At 46.1% G+C, this 19,788-nt stretch overlaps 2 protein-coding genes across 6 annotated transcripts; both read left to right on the top strand.

The window, feature by feature from the left end:
- Positions 1–3,902: 3,902 nt before the first annotated feature.
- LOC123071493 (F-box/LRR-repeat protein At1g67190) lies at positions 3,903–8,877 on the top strand. Of its 2 annotated transcripts, none has more exons than XM_044495072.1 (3): positions 3,903–4,291; positions 4,413–5,892; positions 8,498–8,877. In XM_044495072.1, exon 2 carries the CDS (start codon positions 4,592–4,594, stop codon positions 5,831–5,833), a length of 1,242 nt encoding a protein of 413 aa, XP_044351007.1. In that variant the 5' UTR covers positions 3,903–4,291; positions 4,413–4,591; the 3' UTR covers positions 5,834–5,892; positions 8,498–8,877. The 2 variants fall into 2 exon arrangements, with proteins under 2 accessions (XP_044351007.1, XP_044351008.1); XM_044495073.1 differs by having other exon boundaries at positions 8,341–8,877.
- Positions 8,878–11,537: 2,660 nt separating this feature from the next.
- On the top strand, positions 11,538–19,318 carry LOC123071491 (transcription factor LG2). 4 transcript variants are annotated; one of them, XM_044495070.1, is made up of 13 exons: positions 11,538–11,932; positions 12,038–12,236; positions 12,840–12,988; positions 13,440–13,549; positions 13,837–14,130; positions 15,223–15,270; positions 15,397–15,456; positions 15,569–15,646; positions 15,736–15,781; positions 15,916–16,187; positions 16,338–16,577; positions 18,720–18,862; positions 19,111–19,318. In XM_044495070.1, exons 2-13 carry the CDS (start codon positions 12,064–12,066, stop codon positions 19,208–19,210), a joined length of 1,713 nt encoding a protein of 570 aa, XP_044351005.1. In that variant the 5' UTR covers positions 11,538–11,932; positions 12,038–12,063; the 3' UTR covers positions 19,211–19,318. The 4 variants fall into 4 exon arrangements, with proteins under 4 accessions (XP_044351005.1, XP_044351004.1, XP_044351003.1 ...); XM_044495069.1 differs by having other exon boundaries at positions 11,539–11,932; positions 12,041–12,236; positions 12,840–12,997; XM_044495068.1 differs by having other exon boundaries at positions 11,540–11,932; positions 12,035–12,236; positions 12,840–12,997.
- The last annotated feature ends 470 nt before the right edge of the window (positions 19,319–19,788 follow it).

Genomic DNA, 19,788 nt, shown 5'->3' with positions numbered 1-19,788 from the left:
ATACACCTAGTGGATGGGAAACCTCCAGCAACCCAGGTCATAGTGCACACAATGACCGAGACATCAGAATACCAGACTCAACTGCATTGGGAAATCACGGGCAGTCACCATGAGTAATGATATTTCCATCAACTATATATACATATATAGATTTTGGAGAAACACGGAAGTCTACAATTGTCGACATACATTTCTCAACTAGATTGCCTTTCAAATGATTCAGATCCAAAGACCATGGCCATGGCAAAGTGCGAACAATACTCAGACTGAACTCGGGCAAAGGGTATAATATAGGTAGAAATAATCTTGCTCAATAAAGGGAGGGTATTCACATAAGCAATACCTACACTAGTTTTGTTCTGGAAACATAATTGAGAACAACAAGGTGGTGAAACATAGAGCAAGTATTGTAGCACATGGGTTCATGCAGACACCCAACTATTCTCTAGAGGCGGAGTCTCATTCCGATAACTTATATCATTGGTGGTACAAATCATCTATCTATGCAGTTGATAGATGTAGTGATTACATATCCATGTGGATCACTAGATTCAGACATAGATGGTTCCCATTGGAACCCCACTTCTAAATCGAAATGCAAAACGCAACATACATTGTGTAAAATTAGTATGTCACTATACATCTTATTGTTATCGATATATTTTGGTACAACCGACGTAGTGAGTTCCTTATTCACAAAGGTTACTCCTACACTGATGATTACCCATACATGTTAAGCATGTGATCATCTAAGTGACGAAATTTGAGATGAAGGATTTGGGTAGAACCTCGAGCATCTTCACCCATACATTATGGTACACCACGTCGTCTATATCCAGATTATATTGGAGAAATTAATTGTGGACAGGTCTTATCCATCAGTAATTTTCATGGTTATTTATTCTCTAGATGTAGAGAAAGATTCATCTAGACCATAAGGAGATGGAAATAAGATGTTGGGACCTAAGGTTCCATATCACAGTGCATGCATTGGATTCACCAAACACAATTGGTTGAGGCTCAAGAATATCTTTTGATATCTCCAATGCATCAAACATCTTGTCCTAATCTTTCATTTTCATAGAAATCTGGATACCAATATCGTTGGATACATCGATCAGATCCCTATCATGTGAGATCGTATACAGGCTTTGTGTTCCTACTAGGTGTGATAGCCATCCCATGAAAGTCTTTGAAACAGACATGACTACATCTACCAACCATTATCTCTAAGACAATGTTGCTCGGATGCAAACATGCTATATAATAAGCAATATCACTATATTGCCCATCTTGCAAGTCAAATCATGCGACAACCTTGCTAATTTATTCATGAAGTCTCTACCATCTACAACATTTCAAAACATGTTCATGGAATTGGTATTCGACGGCTTCGATGTTTGCAAGAATCAGGGGGAGTATCTTTCTGAATTGTTCATGTTCAATGCATCATATTATACTCTTTTTCCGTTCACGAGTTTACTTTTACAGGTTCTCATCAAGGTTTTTAATGAGGTAACATCAACGCAAGATCATATGTCATACTTTTTGTTTTCCCCACCGGGTTTTTTAGGAAAAGTATATATGGCATATTTATTGTCCTCTAAATTCTATGAGTTTCTCATATTGAGTTGAAAGAGACAATAACCATTATATGTTGCATCATTTTTCTCCTTATTTTCCCATTGGGTTTGAAGGAGTTTTAACAACATATCAAACACCTATCTCCTCACATTTTTCCCACAAGATTTTTGGAGGAGAATTTGTCAAGATGATAATGTCTACAAGGATAGCATAGATTAGGGGGAGTGTTGAGATTTAATTAACCCATGTGTTAATTAAAGAGAATCTCCACTATCCCTGACCGCCATGCACAAGGGACGCGACTGTTCACTCGCGTCTCTCTGGACCATCGCGTTTGTTTGATGCATTCCCTCGGGGCAAAATTTCGTGTTTTGACCATTTTCTGAAAGTTAATCAAGATCTGACCCTAATTTGCAAAAATTTCGGGATCTGATCCTTTTGCTACCACCAGGGTCCATGGCGGTAGGGTGTAACAGCCTACCGCCAGGGACCTTGGTGGTAGGAAACATCCCTACCGCCAAACAGGCTGACGGTATCCTGTACACCCCTACTGCCAAAGTGCCCGGCGATAGTTGCGAGCATGCACTGTGTTCCATACTTAGGAGGAATTTGCGGTAGATCATGCAACCCTATCGCCAAGGACCTTGGAGGTAGGCTGTTATAACCTACCGCCATGGATCTTGGCGGTAAGAAAATGGTTAGATCCGGAAAAAAAATCAAGGCAGGGTCAGATCTAGGTTAAGTTTCGCAAAAGGGTCAAAACACGAAATTTAGCCTCCCCTCGAGGCTATATATACCTGTAATCAATCATCAATAAAGACGACTGTTCACTTTTACAACGACTGTTCACTTTTACATCTGTGCATCTTGCCTCCCGTTTTATGTTAAAACAACACCTAAGAGCGTAAGATCAAGATCCTGTGGCTTAGGCTACTCATAGTAGTGGGGAGTATTTTATACTAGTATCATGCGTATAATACTAGTGTATGATACTATCTCCATAGTGCATAGTATTATAGAGTAGTATTCTCTTTTCGTGGGGGGCGGGTTTGGCTAGCGACCAAAACCTAGCCGCCGCCGCCAAGAGAGCCATCTTTCCGGCGCCGTTTTCCGACGGCTCTCCTCCGCCGGCGACCTATTGGTCGTCGGTCGTGAGGGGGGTCGCCGGATCCCGTGCGTGCAGATCGTTTTTTGCTTTAGGTTTAGAGCCCTAATAGCCTAGGTTTTTAGATCGTCCGACGTCTTGGCTTCGACGGCGGCGACGGCGATGCTGAATAAAGAAGCTCCAGGTTCTTCTCGGCCGAGGCGATCGTCTCTTTGCTCGGTGATGGATTTGGGAACCAGTCTGTTCAAGTGGGGATATCGTGGCGGCGACGGCATCCTTGTGGTGGACTTGTGTCCTCGGGCTCCGCCGTTGCGACGACGTCTGCTCCAGCGTCGGCGCGGAGCTTGGGAGGTAGTTCGGGAGCAGATGCAGATTGTGATCTGCATCGACGACATCTGGAAGACAGAACGTGTGATGGGTTCGTGGTTGATGGATGGCAGGTATGGTTTCCTACTTCGGCGTCTTAGTCGTTGTGGGGTCTCAGATCTGGAGTTCGATAGCGTGTCCGGGGTGTTGCCCCGGTCTGATTCGTTCAACAGCAATGGCTTCATCTTTGGTGAGCCACCTTGGAGGTCCGCAAAGCTGCATATCAGCGATGGAGCCGCGTCGAGCTCGGGTGAGGAGGTGATCCGTCATTTTTTTCTTTGGTGGCTGCTGTGGTGGTGGTGCCGGAGGCAAGTGACGGACGTTGGTGTCAAGCTTAGCAATGTTATGTTATCTTTTCAATTTTGTCATGTTGGTCTTTTCGTGACTTGTAATTTGATCTTTATGATATGAATGAGACACGTATTAACATGCAAAAAAAAAATAAAAAAATAGTATTATAGAGTAGTATTATAGATGATCATATTTATTGCCATGCATAACACAAAATAGTATAACATTTAACATGATATGGTATCTACTTATGTTACTCTAACCCTCTTTTTTTTAATTATTTGCTACATCAGCATGTTTACTATTTTCGAGTGCATGATACCGGCTATGATGCCACCACTATGGTCAGCCTTGGAAAGGTGTGTGTGTGCTCGGGAGCTCTAAAAGAATTTATTAAGGCAGATCTTTTACCTAGGCGGGCATACGTGTTGTTTCGCTGATGACATGTTCCTGAATGAAAGACGGAAACGAATGGAAACCCGTTTTCGAAACGAGCAAACGTAATACCTTAGGTTACGCTCTGCCACACCATCGGTTTTGGTACTGGTAGCGGAAAGAGATAGGAAGAGAGAAAAAACAGGAAGAGACCCTACGGCCACCTTCAGTCGCATCGCGCGGACAACGAGATCCCGGCGGCCGGGTCACCGACGGCGGTATCCAGGAGCGTGCCAAGCGCGCCCCGAGATCTCGCTGATCGTCGTCCTCGTCCGCGCCGTGGGAGTTCCAAGTCCGTCGTTGCCGCTGGTCGGGGTCGCGAACCCCTTCCACGGGCGGCGGCGGCGGCGACAAATCGGTTACGGCGCGCGGGGCGGCGGTCGACTAATTCCGGCGGGAGAGAGGAGGAGGCCGTTCTCGTTGGCGTCGTCGCCACCGTCGTTCCCGTTCTTCCTTGTCGAGTTCCTGCTATCTCTACTCCGTCTACAATCTTTGGCGATTGGTTTTGGGGTATGAGCATGTTTTCATCCAGTGATTTGTTAAACCCCACTTACCACCATAATTTCTGGGTGTGCCGGTGCCATCTAGATCCGCCCCGCGCTAATCACTGCCTATTATTGTTGTCTCACAGGGAAGGAAGGTGATTGGATTGAAATTTATGATTCATAGGATTTATATATTGATGACCGCACATCCTGATATGTTTGCAACCCAGTGAATTCCGTTTGAGTACTATACATGTTGACTGTGATTGGGCAAATTCTGCATTAGATTTTGCTGATAAAATTGGACATCAATTGTCTGCAAATTATGGAGCACCTCCCGGTTGAAGTTATTGGCAACATTCTTGCACATCTTAGTGCTGCACGAGATGTCATGGTTTCCTCTGCGGTTTGCCGGAAGTGGCGGGAGGCCTGCAGGAAGCATCTCCATTCACTGTCCTTCAATTCAGACGACTTTCCTCGGGACATGACCACACGTCAACTGGAGATCATCATCACACAGACTATATTCCAGACGATGGGACTGCAATGCCTCTCTATTCATATAGATAACACACATGAGTTCTCCGCAGCGCCTGTGATTGCATGGCTAATGTATACCAGGGAGACGCTCCGGTGCCTGTATTACAACATTCAAACCAACCCTAATGTAAACATCCTGGAGAAGTGTGGTAGACAGAAGCTGGAGGTGTTGGATTTGGACCATAACACAATCACCGGTGTTGAACCAAGCTACCAGAGGTTCACTTGTCTTAAATCCCTTTATTTGAGGCATGTTAGCATTTCTGCCCTGGATTTGAGCCTTCTAGTTGCTGCTTGCCCCAAGATCGAGTCACTGGCACTTGATGTCCTTGAGATTGTCACTTCTGATTCGCAGTCTACAATGGAATTAACAAGCCATACCTTGAAAAGCATCTTTGTAAAAACAGTTGGCGTGGATAAGATCATACTTGATGCAGATAATCTGGAGGTCCTGCACCTGAATGCTTTGAACCTTGATCTCTTTGAGCTCTCTGGGAAGGGTACACTAAAGCATCTCAAGATTGATGATGTGAGTGTTACACATTTGGATATTGGGGAGAGTACCGATCATCTGGAGGTTGTGGATGTGAGTAACTTTATGATAGTCTGGCCAAAGTTCTACAATATGATATCTAGAGCATGCAACTTGCGGATGCTACGTTTCTGGGGTGTTGCGTTTGATGATGATGATGAGATTGTGGACTTGGAGACTGTTGCTGTTGCATTTCCTCTTCTAAGGCATCTTTCACTAAGTTATGAATTACGAGATGGGCTACTGCAAGGATTATCACCACTGGAGAATGTTTCGGTTCTGGAACTTGGTTGGACAGTAATAAGTGAGCACTTTGGACCCTGGGTGTTTGGAATGATTGAAAGGTGTCCAAATCTCAAGAAACTTGTCATTCATGGTGTTCTTTCTGAGGCAAAAACACGCGAAGAGCGCAAGATGTTAGCAACCTTCACCTCTTTTATAGTTTGTCTCATGAGGAAGTATGTGCATGTGGATGTGCAATTTGAGTATGAGTGATCAGCCACTAGGTCAAGTGGGCATTCATCATCCTTGTTCCGTTCAACTCTTGCCATCAGGTAATCTTTTGGGGGGTTTGACTTCGGCATGTATTCCAGCATAGCCTCATTGCAATTCTACTTTCTGCAATTTCTTTCCTTTTTAAATGCCTTATAGAAATGGCTCATCTCTGGCTATCTTTGTGTAAAATTAATCTTGGTTGGTGCTATTATATGTTGCATATTTTGGTGCTGCCTTGTCAATTTGTTTATCTAAATAATTACTCTGTGAAGTCTTGGTTCCTCACCGAGTCAGTCACATGAGTCGTAAAAAACTTTGGAACCTTCAGAATCATGCTGTGTTGAAGCAAAGTTAATGTATATTATAAATAGGTACAACATAACAGGCTTCTTCAGCTCCTGCTGAGAGTGACATAGTTGTAGCTGTTGGCATATGTTGTTATGAATCTGCTATCCATGTAGTCATCAATGGTTACTTGAACATCCATGTAATAGAGAGGCTGCCTTTTCACATTTCCACTTCCTTGCGCATATCTGCCTCGATACAAGGGCATTGTTTTGCGGTATAATCTGGTCACCTGTAGGATTCAGATTCGTATTGTGTCTCATGATAGAATATTAAATTGCAACACATGCTTCCAGAGAATAGATGATTCCCTTATAACATGTCATATCTAATTTGTTGATGTACTATATGGTGGTTTTTTACCATTTTGAAGATAAAAGAAAGTTTTTCTACCTTCCCATTAAGTTTGTATATTAAGTAGACAAATACTACCCTTTGAAGACATGAGAAAGTATCTGTCTATCCGAGATCTTGGAAATTTGATGTAATTACGTGCTGATACATTAGTAACTAGCAAACAGCTATAAAGTTCAGTAGGCGTGCACTTATGCTCTTTCCATTTGGTAAATCTTGCCCATGACGTGCTTATACTAGCGCACCTATACTAGCTTATGTTTGTTACTTTGTTTTAATGCTCAATTCTAGACCGGTAGGGACAGAGGGCTTTGAATAGATGTTAGTCAGTTCAATCAGTGTATACTGATTTTTATCACAGAAGAGCCTCGGGAGGGACGTGACACACAATCAGGTTTATGGGTTTTTGAAGCTTTGACTAGTTCTGCCTTTAACGAATCCACTCCAGTTTACCATATGCTAAGATGTACAGCCACTTTCAAAGTTTTTTGAGCTTTAGAGCTTGTGTTCTGATTTCCCATGTCGTGAACTCTTTGCTACCTTCTGGTTGCTCACCCTACCTCCCATGGGAAAAACGGCAATCTGCTCAGTTTATGCTGCAGATGACATAAAACTAGAGAGGTTACACATACATGAAACTCAGTCCAGAAAATTGTGGATACTGCCCATGGATTTCAAGTCGCGTGACGCGACTAGTCGATGAGTCGCAAAAAAATGTCGACTCATGCCTCGAGTCGCGACTAGTCGCAACTGCAGGCTCGACTTTTTCCAAGTCGCTACCCTAGAACGACTCGTCGACTCATCGAGCAGCTCACTAATGCCCACTAATGCTATTATATCCACTTGTCAGTAAAGCACGTACTCCCTCCGTCTGGTGAAAAGTCCACATAGAGAAATTTTAGGACAAATTAGAGTAAAAAATGCAATTGGAAAGGCGCAAGCCACCATCTCTCTCCTCTTTAATTACCCAACCCCAATGAGCTAAGTGCATGTAGAAATTAAGGAGACCATGTGTAGAATGTTATTGGTCTTGATTACCTTGTGATGAGAGAGAAACATTTTTTTCTACTTTAAAGTGCATTAGGAAGATAGAAGTACACTCTTTTGTGGACAAATTTTAAAGCCAAATGTACAGTTCACCGGATGGAGGGAGTATTTCCTGCTAGAACTGTTTTTTAGAATCATGTTAGATCTATTTGAACATTTAGTTGGTTAAACACAATGCCATGGTGTAAACAAGTTAAGGTAAAGTGTCATTTGGATGTGGCTATGAACTAGATAATTTGTACTAGCATAGTCACATGCATAGTTCCGTTATGCATGCCCAAAGATATATGGGTATTGTAATGTTATTGTTTCGAGGAGATGCGCTGTTTTTTTTAGAATGACACTGGGAATTTATCACTTACTGAATTAATGGTTTTATTGGATTTAGGAATAACAAGCGATTCGTGTGTCTACTTTTGTGAACAATCAATATGCTAATTCAGTAAAAAGGGAAACCATTAGGTTATGTCAGATCTAGCCGTCTTTCGTGGTAACATGATCCTGAAGCACTGATTCTGTAAGGAAATGGTGGCAGACAAACCAACATTATCTTGATTTTACGTTCACCCTTCTCTAAAGGATTAGTAGCTTCCTAGCGTAGATGTCTTATTACTGCCCCCTGTCAACTGTGTTGTGCTGTTTCACTTATTAACCATGTACCTGGAATCTAGCAACTCTTAGATGAACTATTCTGTGACAGTTCTAGGCTTCTATCATTGCTTCACTTTTTTTAATACTTTGCTTTCTTATGTTTTTTGTAGGAATATCACCTCATCGTTTCGACTTAAATACAACAGGATAAACTGATAGGGCAAAGTTTTGTTCTTATATTGATCTAATCTAGTAGTGTTAGCGCCTCTCATCATGCAGTCCAACATAGATAAATTTATGCTTAATGTTTTTTTATGCATCTTGCAGCTTTGCTTCTGATCCTACTTCGTGACGAGCATATATATTTTATACCATCGGACATGGTTAAAGAAAGCTCGAGACCACCTATTCACAAAATTGCAGATTCCTGTATTTGCCCATCGCATTATAGCACGGATGGCAGAACCGGATGCTATTCCTTCTTCTGAGAAACCCTCTCCCTCTCTCCTGCTTCATTTGTTCAGCTGTAGTGGAATGATTCAGTTGAGATTTAAGTGCACATCATGTCAAACATCTTTTGGATATTCATGAGATTAGAATTTGGTTCGAGATTCTCTTGATATATGCTGTCAGAGTGCAAGTTTTTTGTAAACTATACCATTTAAAGCTTACAGTTGCATGCCCTTAGTGGACCTTCTCCTCGGAAATGGGTGTCCAGTATCCACTGTGCCACTTTTTATGCCTCGATATTCCTTGCCCAGGGTGATCTCCACTGCATGGCAGCATCACTGCCTAATCTTTTATCACCCAAGCCGAATGTTATAAAATCTGAGGGTAGCATCTCTGGTATTATTCCATCCGGCCTTACATTTTATTTACAGTTCTTTACAATAACAGAACCATATTCCGCGCAGCGATCATATCAAACTGGGGCTCCGGGTTGGCTTGCCAAATTGACATTCGTTTCTGTAAATACGGCTCCACTCGTCATATGCGCTTTCCCTTTCTTATTAACAAAATGAAGAGCCGATTCGGTTGCTTGGTTTAGTTCAGCAAATGAACAATACTTTTAAGAAATTCTTATATAATAAAACTTGCTTTGATTCTGTTATTTCTTTTGGCGGCATGTATCAAATGTCTGCTTGCACTCCTTCATATCTTCATTTTTTTTAATTGCCATTCATATCTTCACTAGTGCTAATAAACTAACAGTTGGGTGGTTATAAGGTGAGGAACTCATGGTAGCCAAACGTATCCGAATGTGGCGGATTAATCAGCTGAAGCACGGAGTGAAATAAACAAAAGGTTGGACCTCTTCTGTGAAATACGCAACCGCGGACACGATCAATCAAAAAAGTTGAGATCATTGACCTTTCTGTTGCTGCTGCAGCTGCCCTGCCTTTGCTTTAAAGTTTGGAGGTGAGACTTTCGTGTTGTCTTGGATCGCCAGCGTCTATTTATGTAGCGTCTCTTTTCGTTCTCGAGTGGATCAAAAATCTGAATCTGCATCTTTGTTAAAGGCACACCTCTCCCTGAGAAAAAAAAAGATAATCTCGAAGCCACTTAACTAAAAATGTGGCTTACTTAGTCTAAGCAATCTTAACCCTTGGCGCGTCTATATATGTGAAACGAACCGCATCACCTTTTGTGCTAACAAAAGAGGGCCAGGTCTCCCATGTCGTTGCCATTCTGTCGAAACAAATGCCACAAGAAAAACAAGCGGTGCGACAGAATTTCAAAAAAAAAAGAAAGATAGATAGAGAGAGAGAGAGTGCTGGTTTTCTGCGACGCGCCATTTTTACCTCAGTGATTTACCATGGTAGCACGGCAGAAGAAAATGAAGAACCATTCACCAAATCATGGATGCCAGTTCACTTGGCGATCTGCCTATACACTCTCCCCTCTTAGAAAAAAGCTGGGACGACTTGACACTTACTACAGGGCAGGTCCATCCTTCCCGAGAGATCTATCAATCAAAACCTACCGAATCTCTCTCCCAAAATAAAATACTCCAACTGCTGACCTTGGCCAGTACAGTACTAGTAGTACGTACTGGAGTTCATTTTTCTTTTCCTAGGCTGTGTACTGTTCCGTATTTCGCTGGAGTGGACCGGGCAGTGGGCAGGCTCCGGCACATGAACCAGAGACTCTTTCTCATCTCAGCTTTGACCAACCCCAGCTAGTGTATAACAAGACTATTTGTTTATTTCACACGTAGCACAACAAGACTTACGAGTGAGAGATAAAAAAGTTTACCAGAGTACTACCTCCATCCGGGTTTATTGAGCCCCTTCGTATTCTGGGCCAGGCTTTGACCATCCATAGACTACTAAAATACAAAATACATGCTATGAAACATTGTACTGTTGGATTTGTATTTGAATGAGTGTTCCGACAATATAATTTTTATGACATTTAGTTTGCGTTTTACTAATTAAATTTATAGGTCAAACTTTAGCCCAAAATAAAAGGGGCCCTAATAAACCCGGACGGTGGGAGTATCAATTTGTGGGCAGCGAGTATGAACGCATCTTCTCTCCCTCGTCGTTGCGCCACGAACACTTTGTTCTTCTTCAGCTGTGCGGTAGTTTATACTACTACCACCCTTGGAGGCCCTACTTGAGGCAAAGAGGATTAAGCACTAGCAGTATCTAGCCAGCGAGCAACTTGGCCTCTCATATCAACCTAAACAAACCTGGCCACTAATCAGGTCGCAACAAGTGTCCCGTGCCCCCTACCAAGCTAGATGGATCCACTACATCCATCTCAGGGGGTGCAAAGCAAAGGCTCTTCTCAACATCGAACATATTTTCTCGTATAGGAAAGAATCTTTCCAATATGTATTTGGTGCATGACGAGGCACCGATGCCGACCCCCGGATTGAAGAATCGGAAACGCACAGAGAAGACAAGTCCCGAAACCAACCCATTTTCCATGCGCCCCCGAAACTAAATTCCATGTTTTTCGACGCAAGTGGTTTCTTTTTTCTCCCACGCTGGATCGGTGGTGCACCATATCTGATATGTTTATACCCGGTGGTGCTCTGGTTAGGAGTGGCCACGCGAGTAAACTAGAATTGTTGGTGATATGTGGAGCGAGAGGACATATGGTTGACAAATCAGCCCCTCTGTGTGTCAATGTGTCTCTCCCAGTCTCTCTCTCTCTCTCTCTCTGCTTTCAGGAGAATAGATAGATGGGGTAGAACAACTTCTCAAGCCTCCCTCTTTTTAAAAAGCTTGTGAGCCTTTCTCCCTCTATTATTCCTTTTCTGAAACGATTTTTCTCTCTCTATTCAATGCCCCTTTTGGTCGAGTACTTGCCGTCTCAGAGGAGCGCGGCCAATGGGGGGTGAAAGGTGGTTGCGAGGAGCGGAGCAGGAGGAGACAGAAACGCTGACAGCAAAGGCCTACCACACATATCTCTCTTCTCTCTCTCTATCTATACCTCCATCTCTCTAACCCTCTTCGGTCAGTCCAGCTCTCACACAGACTCTCTCTCTCTCTCTCTGTCTCTAGCCTAGGCTGTGATGTGAGTGTGAGGAAAAAGAAAGACAGGGTCGTGGGACGTGTTGAAGAGGACAAGATCTTCTTTGCAGTACAGTGGACGAAACTCCAAGGCGGATTCAATTTGCCAGTGTGCGCGAACCGAGACGCAGAGGCAGAGGAGCGCCAATCCCATCACTCATTCATTCATTCATTCATCCCCCCTCCTCTCTCTCTCTGCCTCTGCCTCTGCCTCCCCTCGCATGCTTGCTCCAGGATGGTATGTACACATGTTCTCTCCCTCTCCCTCTCTCTCTCTGGTCCTCCCTCTCTCTCCACCACTAACTTCACTCTGGCCTCTGGTCTGGTCTCTCGTTGGCAGCAGCAGCAGCAGCAGCAGAGGTGGTGATCATGGTGCAAGGTGAGGAGGCGAGCTGTTCGTGGAGGATGGCCAGCGCCGCCCACGACCACCACGAGAGGGCAGTGCTGCACCTCAACCACCAAGCGGCGCTCGCCTACCATGGCGGACTCCAGCTCCAACCCCATCACCACGCCGCCGCCGCGCCGCCTGCTGCCAGCTTCTTGTACTCCCCCTCCACCCATTTCCCTTGCAAAATTTTTGTTTCTTTTTTGAGGTTTCTGCTAGCCTAAAATCCTCCCTAGCTCAGCTCATGCAAGAGGACCTTGCTAGCAAGATCAGATCACCAGACCAACTTTTTCTTGCAGCCAGTAGTTTGCAAATCCCTCAGTGGGCAGGGCTACTTGTTTAATTAATTCCTTTTTTAATCTCGATCGTGTGCATGCTTTTATCCATCCATCCATCTTTTTAACAAACTTACTTATTCCACGCACACACAGATATGCTTATGCTCGCTCCATTGGATTACACCTCCGCGCGCGCGCGGGCGCACCAGCTCCATTTCTTAATGCCTAAGGCCTGAACCGTACTACGAGAGTGATCCGGGCACCATCTTTTCTGCCTCCCCGGCCTCATACTTTTTTTTTGAGGGAATCCCTACTTATCTGTCCAGCGCGGTCGATCTTTAGTAGCCTCCGCCTGCCTTTCCATTCTCGAAAAGCTTTTATCCTGTTTGATTTCCTATAGCTTCTACAGCACAGTAAGTTGGCGTATCAGTAGCACTGGTGATTGATGAGATGACGAGCTCTGTGCGCCACTGCTTGGGCAGGGACTTCCAGCCCGCAGCCGCGGCCGCCGCCTACTTCGGGGAGCTGGAGGAGGCCCTCATCCATGGCGCCAACGCCGGCGTCAGCGTCGCCGACCACCTCCACCACCCACACCCCGGCGGCATGATCGCAGGCGACGCGCAAGCCAAGTGTAAGCTACGTACGTACCCTTCTTCTTCTTCTTCCATGCACCTTAGCCACCTACCAAAAAAGGATGGTTTGCTGCTGTTGCTCAGCGCACATGGCGAGGGGGAGGGAGACCGAAGACATGCCTCGCCTTTTGCATTCCCACAAACAGTCGCCACATGCAGCAGCTCGGCGCGGCATAAATGGTGAGACAAGGAAGGAAGGCATGTCGTCGTCCTTGGGTCCGGTTGACCTCCCCTCCTCCATCCGTCGCCAACAGTGCAGCAGCAGCTTCTTCCTCCCTCCACCATGTTTAGCTACAGCTACAGCTTTCTCTCTCTCTCTCTGGTAAGGGGGGAAGAGAGAGAGAGAGGTCCGGCCGGGAGGACGCACGAACAGCTGTTAGCAAGGGGAACAGGAACACCAACATGAAATCGATATAATTGAATCCTCTTTGTATCTATCTATGCATGCAGCCGCAGCGGCAGGAGGAGGAGGAGGGTACCTGGCGGGCGCGGGCAGGCCCCCCACGCTGGAGATCTTCCCTTCGTGGCCGATGCCGCACCCACAGCAGCTGCACAGTGCTGTAAGGACCCGCTTCCCATGATCATTCACCCCATGCATTAATTCACTGGCTCGCTCAGTCGTCGCCGTCGCTGAACCCGAGGAAAAAGAGGCCGATGTTCCTTGGCGTAGCTCCCGTGGCCGTACCGCCACCGGCCGGCCACGAGTAAAGAGAGCCTGCGACGGCGAGCGAGGGGGGGCGAAAACGTGTTCCCCCGCTCGTCTCAGAGGCACATTAACCCTGCATTGCATGCATGCATGCATGCGTGCGTGACCACTCACTGTTTGCCTGCGTTAATTGCTGAACAGGGGAATTCGCAGTCAGTCGGGAGCACCACTGACTCGAGCTCAGCCCGGAACACAATGGCGCAGATGGAGCTGGTGTCCCCGGGCCCGGCCGGCAGCGTCAGGCCCTCCCCCTCCTCCACCACCTCCGAGCAGCAACGGCAGGAGGTCATGATGGTGACCACTGATGATTACAGCCACAAGCCAGGCCTCCCTCCACCTGCCGCCGCTGGCCTCGCCGCTGCCGCGCCAAGCTTTCAGCAGCCGCAGCACCAGCACCAGCAGCTGCAGCTGCACGGAGGAGGAGACCATGACAAGGTACAACGCCCCCTCCTTCCCCCTTTCTTGACCTTTTCCTATCAATCATAATTCAGTACGTACCAGACCAGCTAGCTAGCTAGTCGTACCAGTACCAGACCACCAGTACCACCGCCCCATCTCATGCCAAAGGAGTTAGCGCAGGACACATCGCCTCGCCACTCACCAGCTCGTCCTTCTCACTCCCCAGAATAATACCGTCAAATCAAATCTCCAGAGAGAAAACAACTCTTGGCCTGTCGACGACAGAGGATGCCAAACTGTTGGGAATTCGTCGTGCGAGCATGCAGCATCGCCCCGTCCCGTCACCGTCCCACGGCCGAGTAGTACGTCCGTTTGTGTTTGTGTAGTCACGGACAGGCGCAAAGCCTATCTGGCTATCAGGCTAGATCATGTCTCTCTATGATGGTGTCTTAAGGTACCAGTGGTACTCCTCCAGCAGTAAGCACAAGACATGTGCCCTTTGCATAGGCTATGACCTATGATAGAGGAGAAAAGGCCATGCTTGTTTGGGAGGGAACAGCCGGATGTCTCTCTATGATAGATGATGACTGATTGGACTAATGGTATCTGGTCGATGCTGCACCTGGTTAAGAGGACACAAGACAATGCATAATGAATTAATGATGGATGGAACGTGTAGCCTTGGACTGCCTTTCTGTCTCTCCCAGGGTGGATAGACAGACATAAAGGCAGGATCATACCATGATAAGTTGATAAACCCCCATCTTATCTCCCTCCTGCCGTCCTGCGCCTTGGCAAAGCGGCAGTGATGGTCACTCACCGGGCTGCGATGGCCAGCAGCATGGCGTGGCTAGCTCGCTGTCCGAGCCATCGGTGTCATCAGGGACGGACAGCTACAGCCAAAAAGGTTACTGAGGTTGCTGTGGATCGAACAACGGACAGCAACTTTGGCTCCAATGCACTATCCTGTTCTCTGTAGCTGCCGCTGCTGCTTTCTTTGGTGTGGATGTTGATGTTGATGTTGAGATGTGGCACTGTGCTGTCTATAGGAGAGGAAGGAACTATGCTACTATACACACCTTGCTCTAACTCCGTACCTCTCTTTTCCCCTTGGTGTCCTTTGCACAGAGGAAACATGGATCCACGAGGAAAGACGGCAAGTTGGTAGATTCCAAGGTGGGATGGCTACTGTTTGTTTGCTTCTTCATCCACTCATTGCTTTGGTTCATGTCTCTTGGAACTGTAACATCTGCGCCATCATCTTGCATGGTTAAACTGACTGGTTTGGTTTTGGTTTGGCAGACCGAAAGGCGATTAGCGCAGAACAGGGAGGCCGCAAAGAAGAGCAGGCTGAGGAAGAAGGTGCTCACTCACAAGATCCATACATAAACATACTCCTACCTCTGATGATGATTGTGTCAAACACTGGTGCTTACGATTGATTGCCTAAATTTGAGCGCCCTCTTTTTCACAGGCTTATGTGCAGAATCTGGAGACCAGCAGGGTCAGGCTTCAGCAGATGGAGCAAGAGCTCCAGAGAGCACGGTCACAGGTTGTTATTACAGCTCGTCTTCTCTCTGTGCAGTCCATTTGATGCCTTAAAAAATAATTTCCTCTCACAAGATTGCTTGCTTGTTCCAGGGGATATTTCTCGGAGGGGGCGGCGCAGGCGGTGACATGAGTCCTGGTAATCAGCGCCGCCCGCCTTTAACTTTTTTTACTCCGACTGCAAAAGCCTGAAACATTTGTCTTGTTTTCTTTACTTTTACCCTTCATAGTAATAATAACTTGCATGTAAAACCGTGGTCCGTGCGCTCGTAGGGGCCGCCATGTTCGACATGGAGTACGCGCGGTGGCTGGACGACGACGGCAAGCGGCTGGCGGAGCTCCGGGGCGGCCTGCAGGCGCACCTGGCCGACAGCAACCTGGGCGCCGCGGTGGAGGAGTGCATGCAGCACTACGACGAGCTGTTCCAGCTCAAGGCGGAGCTGGCGCACGCCGACGTCTTCCACCTCCTCACCGGCGCCTGGGCCACCCCCGCCGAGCGCTGCTTCTTCTGGATGGGCGGCTTCCGGCCATCCGAGCTCCTCAAGGTCAAGTATATTTTATCATCTTCTTCCCATGCATTGCATTGCATGCATGCACGAACGGCGTCCATGAAGAATGGTCCGTGCACGTACGGCTGTTGTGTCCCGTACTGACTGAGGCTAGAAGCCGGCTTGCCATAATGCATGGGAATGCAGATCCTGATCGGGCAGCTGGATCCGCTGACGGAGCAGCAGATGATGGGGATCTGCGGCCTGCAGCACTCGTCGGAGCAGGCGGAGGAGGCGCTCGCGCAGGGGCTGCAGCAGCTGCACCAGTCGCTCGCCGACACCGTCGCCGCCGGCACGCTCAACGACGGCACTCCCGGCCCCAACTACATGGCCATCATGGCCATCGCGCTCGAGAAGCTCGCCAGCCTCGAGAGCTTCTACCAGCAGGTCAGCACTCAGCACCACATCAATTCCTCCTCTTCTTGGACATGGACTGCATCATCAAACTTGCTGCGGTTAGATCATGATCTACACCAGTAATAATTAACCTCTCTTGAATCGAAGATCGAACGATACAAAAATATACTGAAATAAAATTCATGCTACAGTATGTGGTACAAGTGGTCCTTTTCTGTCAGAAACGCTAGCTGCTGGCTACGGAGCCATGTCCTACTTTCTCCATGATGAATGACAGGCCAACTTTTTGTCAGAAACCAGCGGATTAAACTTGTGGATAAGCACCATTAGCGCTTTCTAGCATGCATAATCAGCCTGTTATTATAAAACCATACTACTACCAATTATTGTACGTTTTCTAGACAAGTTGGTGGGGGCCCTACCCTAGGGCGGGAAAGGTTTATTCCTGATCACACATGTGTACGTGTACCTGCATATCTAGTACTACAATATATACATGTAGACAGACAGACACATGTCCCTTTCTACATAAAGTCAATGGACGAATACATACGGTTGCGACTGTGCATAAACTATGTTCCTTGTGCCTCTCTACCCTCTCTTGTGCTGTGTTGTGCTTGTGCCAGCCACATATCCCCTCTCCTGTTTTATTCCCTCCTCTGTTTGCTGGTAGTACCACAGCTGAGGCCCACAATCATAGCAAGAAAAATCGTATCCTTGGAGGCCTCATTTATGATGTTCCATGCCTTGCAAAAGTTGCAAGGGTTCCTACCCATGAATAGGGTCCTCTACAAAAAAATCATCAGGAAAGGACACAGCCACCTAATTTTCAGCTCCGCGGACAGGAGCCTTGAAGAAAGGTGGATACCGTGTTGCTGTTCCATCACAAGTGTAGGAAAAACAATCGTCTAGACTTTTTATGGATTATCTTCTCTCTCTCAAGGCCTCAAGGGATAATAGAAGATTGAGACCTCCATTGTGCTTTTGTTTTTTTCCTACCTTTTCTGAGCCCTCATTCCTTTTGGGATATGTTGATTGCGGTTTGTGGACGTAGATATTTGAAAAGGTATTAATGTATGCAGGCAATTAATAATTCTACTAGGGTCATGATTGGGGCAATCATTCTGCATAAAGTCTTCTACGAAAAGATGGTGAATGGATTTAGATGTAGTTGCATGAGAGAAAGTAGTATATATAATAACAATAATAATAATAATAATAATAACAACTTGTTAGGGGTACTACAGGAAGATAAAAGAATGAGTCAAAATAAACATGATCACATCAGCCAAGCTTCTGGCATTCTCTGTGACAAGAGAGTGCCACAAAAGCTAAAAGGCAAGTTCTACAGGACGGCGGTTCGACCCGCAATGTTGTATGGCGCGGAGTGTTGGCCGACTAAAAGGCGACATGTTCAACAGTTAGGTGTGGCGGAGATGCGTATGTTGAGATGGATGTGTGGCCACACGAGGAAGGATCGAGTCCGGAATGATGATATACGAGATAGAGTTGGGGTAGCACCAATTGAGGAGAAGCTTGTCCAACATCGTTTGAGATGGTTTGGGCATATTCAGCGCAGGCCTCCAGAAGCTCCAGTGCATAGCAGACGGCTAAAGCGTGCGGAGAATGTCAAGAGAGGGCGGGGTCGACCGATTTTGACATGGGAGGAGTCCGTTAAGAGAGACCTGAAGGATTGGAGTATCGACAAAGAGCTAGCTATGGACAGGGGTGCGTGGAAGCTTGCTATCCATGTGCCAGAGCCATGAGTTGGTTGCGAGATCTTATGGGTTTCACCTCTAGCCTACCCCAACTTGTTTGGGACTAAAGGCTTTGTTGTTGTTGTTGTTGTTGTTGTTTCTCCTTTTCCTTTGGTTTTCATTCTCCTCAACTTTTTCTGTTATGCCAATGTTAAGTCCCACACGATCAGAAAAGAAAGTCACATTAGAATAAACTCTCGCAAGAAGATCTGAACCAACGTCCAAAGCAGAATATAGCAGTGAAAACAACCTAGCATTAAAATATGCGCTCGCACAATCTTGATAATGCCCCATCACTAAGTATATATAATGCCGGCATTCTACGTCGTGTCAAATTCCTAGCCAAGCCAAGATACAAAACTGTATAACATGACATCTCATTGTCTTTTGGGTGACTTACTTGCAAATGTTGCAGGCTGACAATCTGAGGCAGCAAACGTTGCATCAGATGCGCCGGATTCTAACAACCCGACAGGCGGCTCGGTGTTTCCTCTCCATCGGGGAGTACTACCGCCGGCTCCGAGCTCTCAGCAGTCTCTGGGCTTCCCGTCCTCGCGAGTAAGATTCATTCGCTCAGCTGCAAAAACTGCACACTGTATTCTTAGTTTTTCCCTGTTTCAGAAGAAGAAAAACATATGTAAAATCCATTTGGCGAGTCACTTATTAGCTGTTCATTTATAGGGATTCGACACATGTGCCGCAAAGAGATATTTTTTTGCACACAATATTTGTGTTTCCAGAAACATAAATGCATAAATTGAACATGGCCGACAATGACTTGCACCTTTTATTTTGTCCTGTAACAGGAACTTCATCGGGACCGAGAGCCTTAGCCCAACAGGAACCGAACTACAAGGAATGCAGCAGCACCACCAGCCGCAACAGAATCAGTTCTCCGGATTTTGAGGGCTCTCCTGGAGGGTGTAACGTAGGGGTCAGTGATGTTAGAAAGAGAGGAGAAGACAACGAGGGACTGTAATGTTCTATCATTGATTAAAGTATTTGAGAAAGCAACATCACTAGGGAAAAGGGAGGGGTGGCAATTGTTGGGGTGCAATGCTGAGTGGCTCTCACCTGTTGTTCCCATGGCTCCTGAACTGACTGAAGAGTTATTAGTGCATCAAATTTTGGCTCGCAGCAGGGCAAAGCAAAGCAAAGGCAGGAGATGCGTGGCTGCTCATGGACCCGAGCAGACAAATTCCACTTTACAAAGGCAGACAGAAAAATAACACAAATTCGAATATTCTTGCTAAACAATCCCTTATTATCTATACTAGGTTATTCCAAGTTTATTTTGCAAAAGGAGACCTTTAGAGATAACATCACAAAACTGAGACAAGCAATAATTTAAGATCAACTGTCAAATCAAAAGAAAACGACGACGACAGCATATCAACAAACAATTAAGGACAGCTTCTGCAGGTTACAGATGATGCCGATATCACAGATGGAAAACGAGAGAAGATTACATGGAAACCATAAAT

The sequence above is a fragment of the Triticum aestivum genome, chromosome 3B, assembly GCF_018294505.1.
Source record: "Triticum aestivum cultivar Chinese Spring chromosome 3B, IWGSC CS RefSeq v2.1, whole genome shotgun sequence".
NCBI classification, from domain to species: Eukaryota; Viridiplantae; Streptophyta; class Magnoliopsida; order Poales; family Poaceae; genus Triticum; species Triticum aestivum.
Note: the sequence above shows the minus strand (reverse complement) of the source record. Positions and strands in the feature narration are given on the sequence as shown.

What these genes read in the sequence shown, in the direction of transcription:
- LOC123071493 (XM_044495072.1), top strand. Translation starts at nt 4,592, where the DNA reads ATGGAGCACCTCCCGGTTGAAGTTATTGGCAACATTCTTGCACATCTT.
- LOC123071491 (XM_044495069.1), top strand. Translation starts at nt 12,064, where the DNA reads ATGGTGCAAGGTGAGGAGGCGAGCTGTTCGTGGAGGATGGCCAGCGCC. An exon ending in GCAAGCCAAGTGTAAGCTAC is followed by an intron (nt 12,998 to 13,439) that starts GTACGTACCCTT and finishes CTATGCATGCAG; the next exon opens with CCGCAGCGGCAGGAGGAGGA. An exon ending in AGAGCAGGCTGAGGAAGAAG is followed by an intron (nt 15,457 to 15,568) that starts GTGCTCACTCAC and finishes TCTTTTTCACAG; the next exon opens with GCTTATGTGCAGAATCTGGA.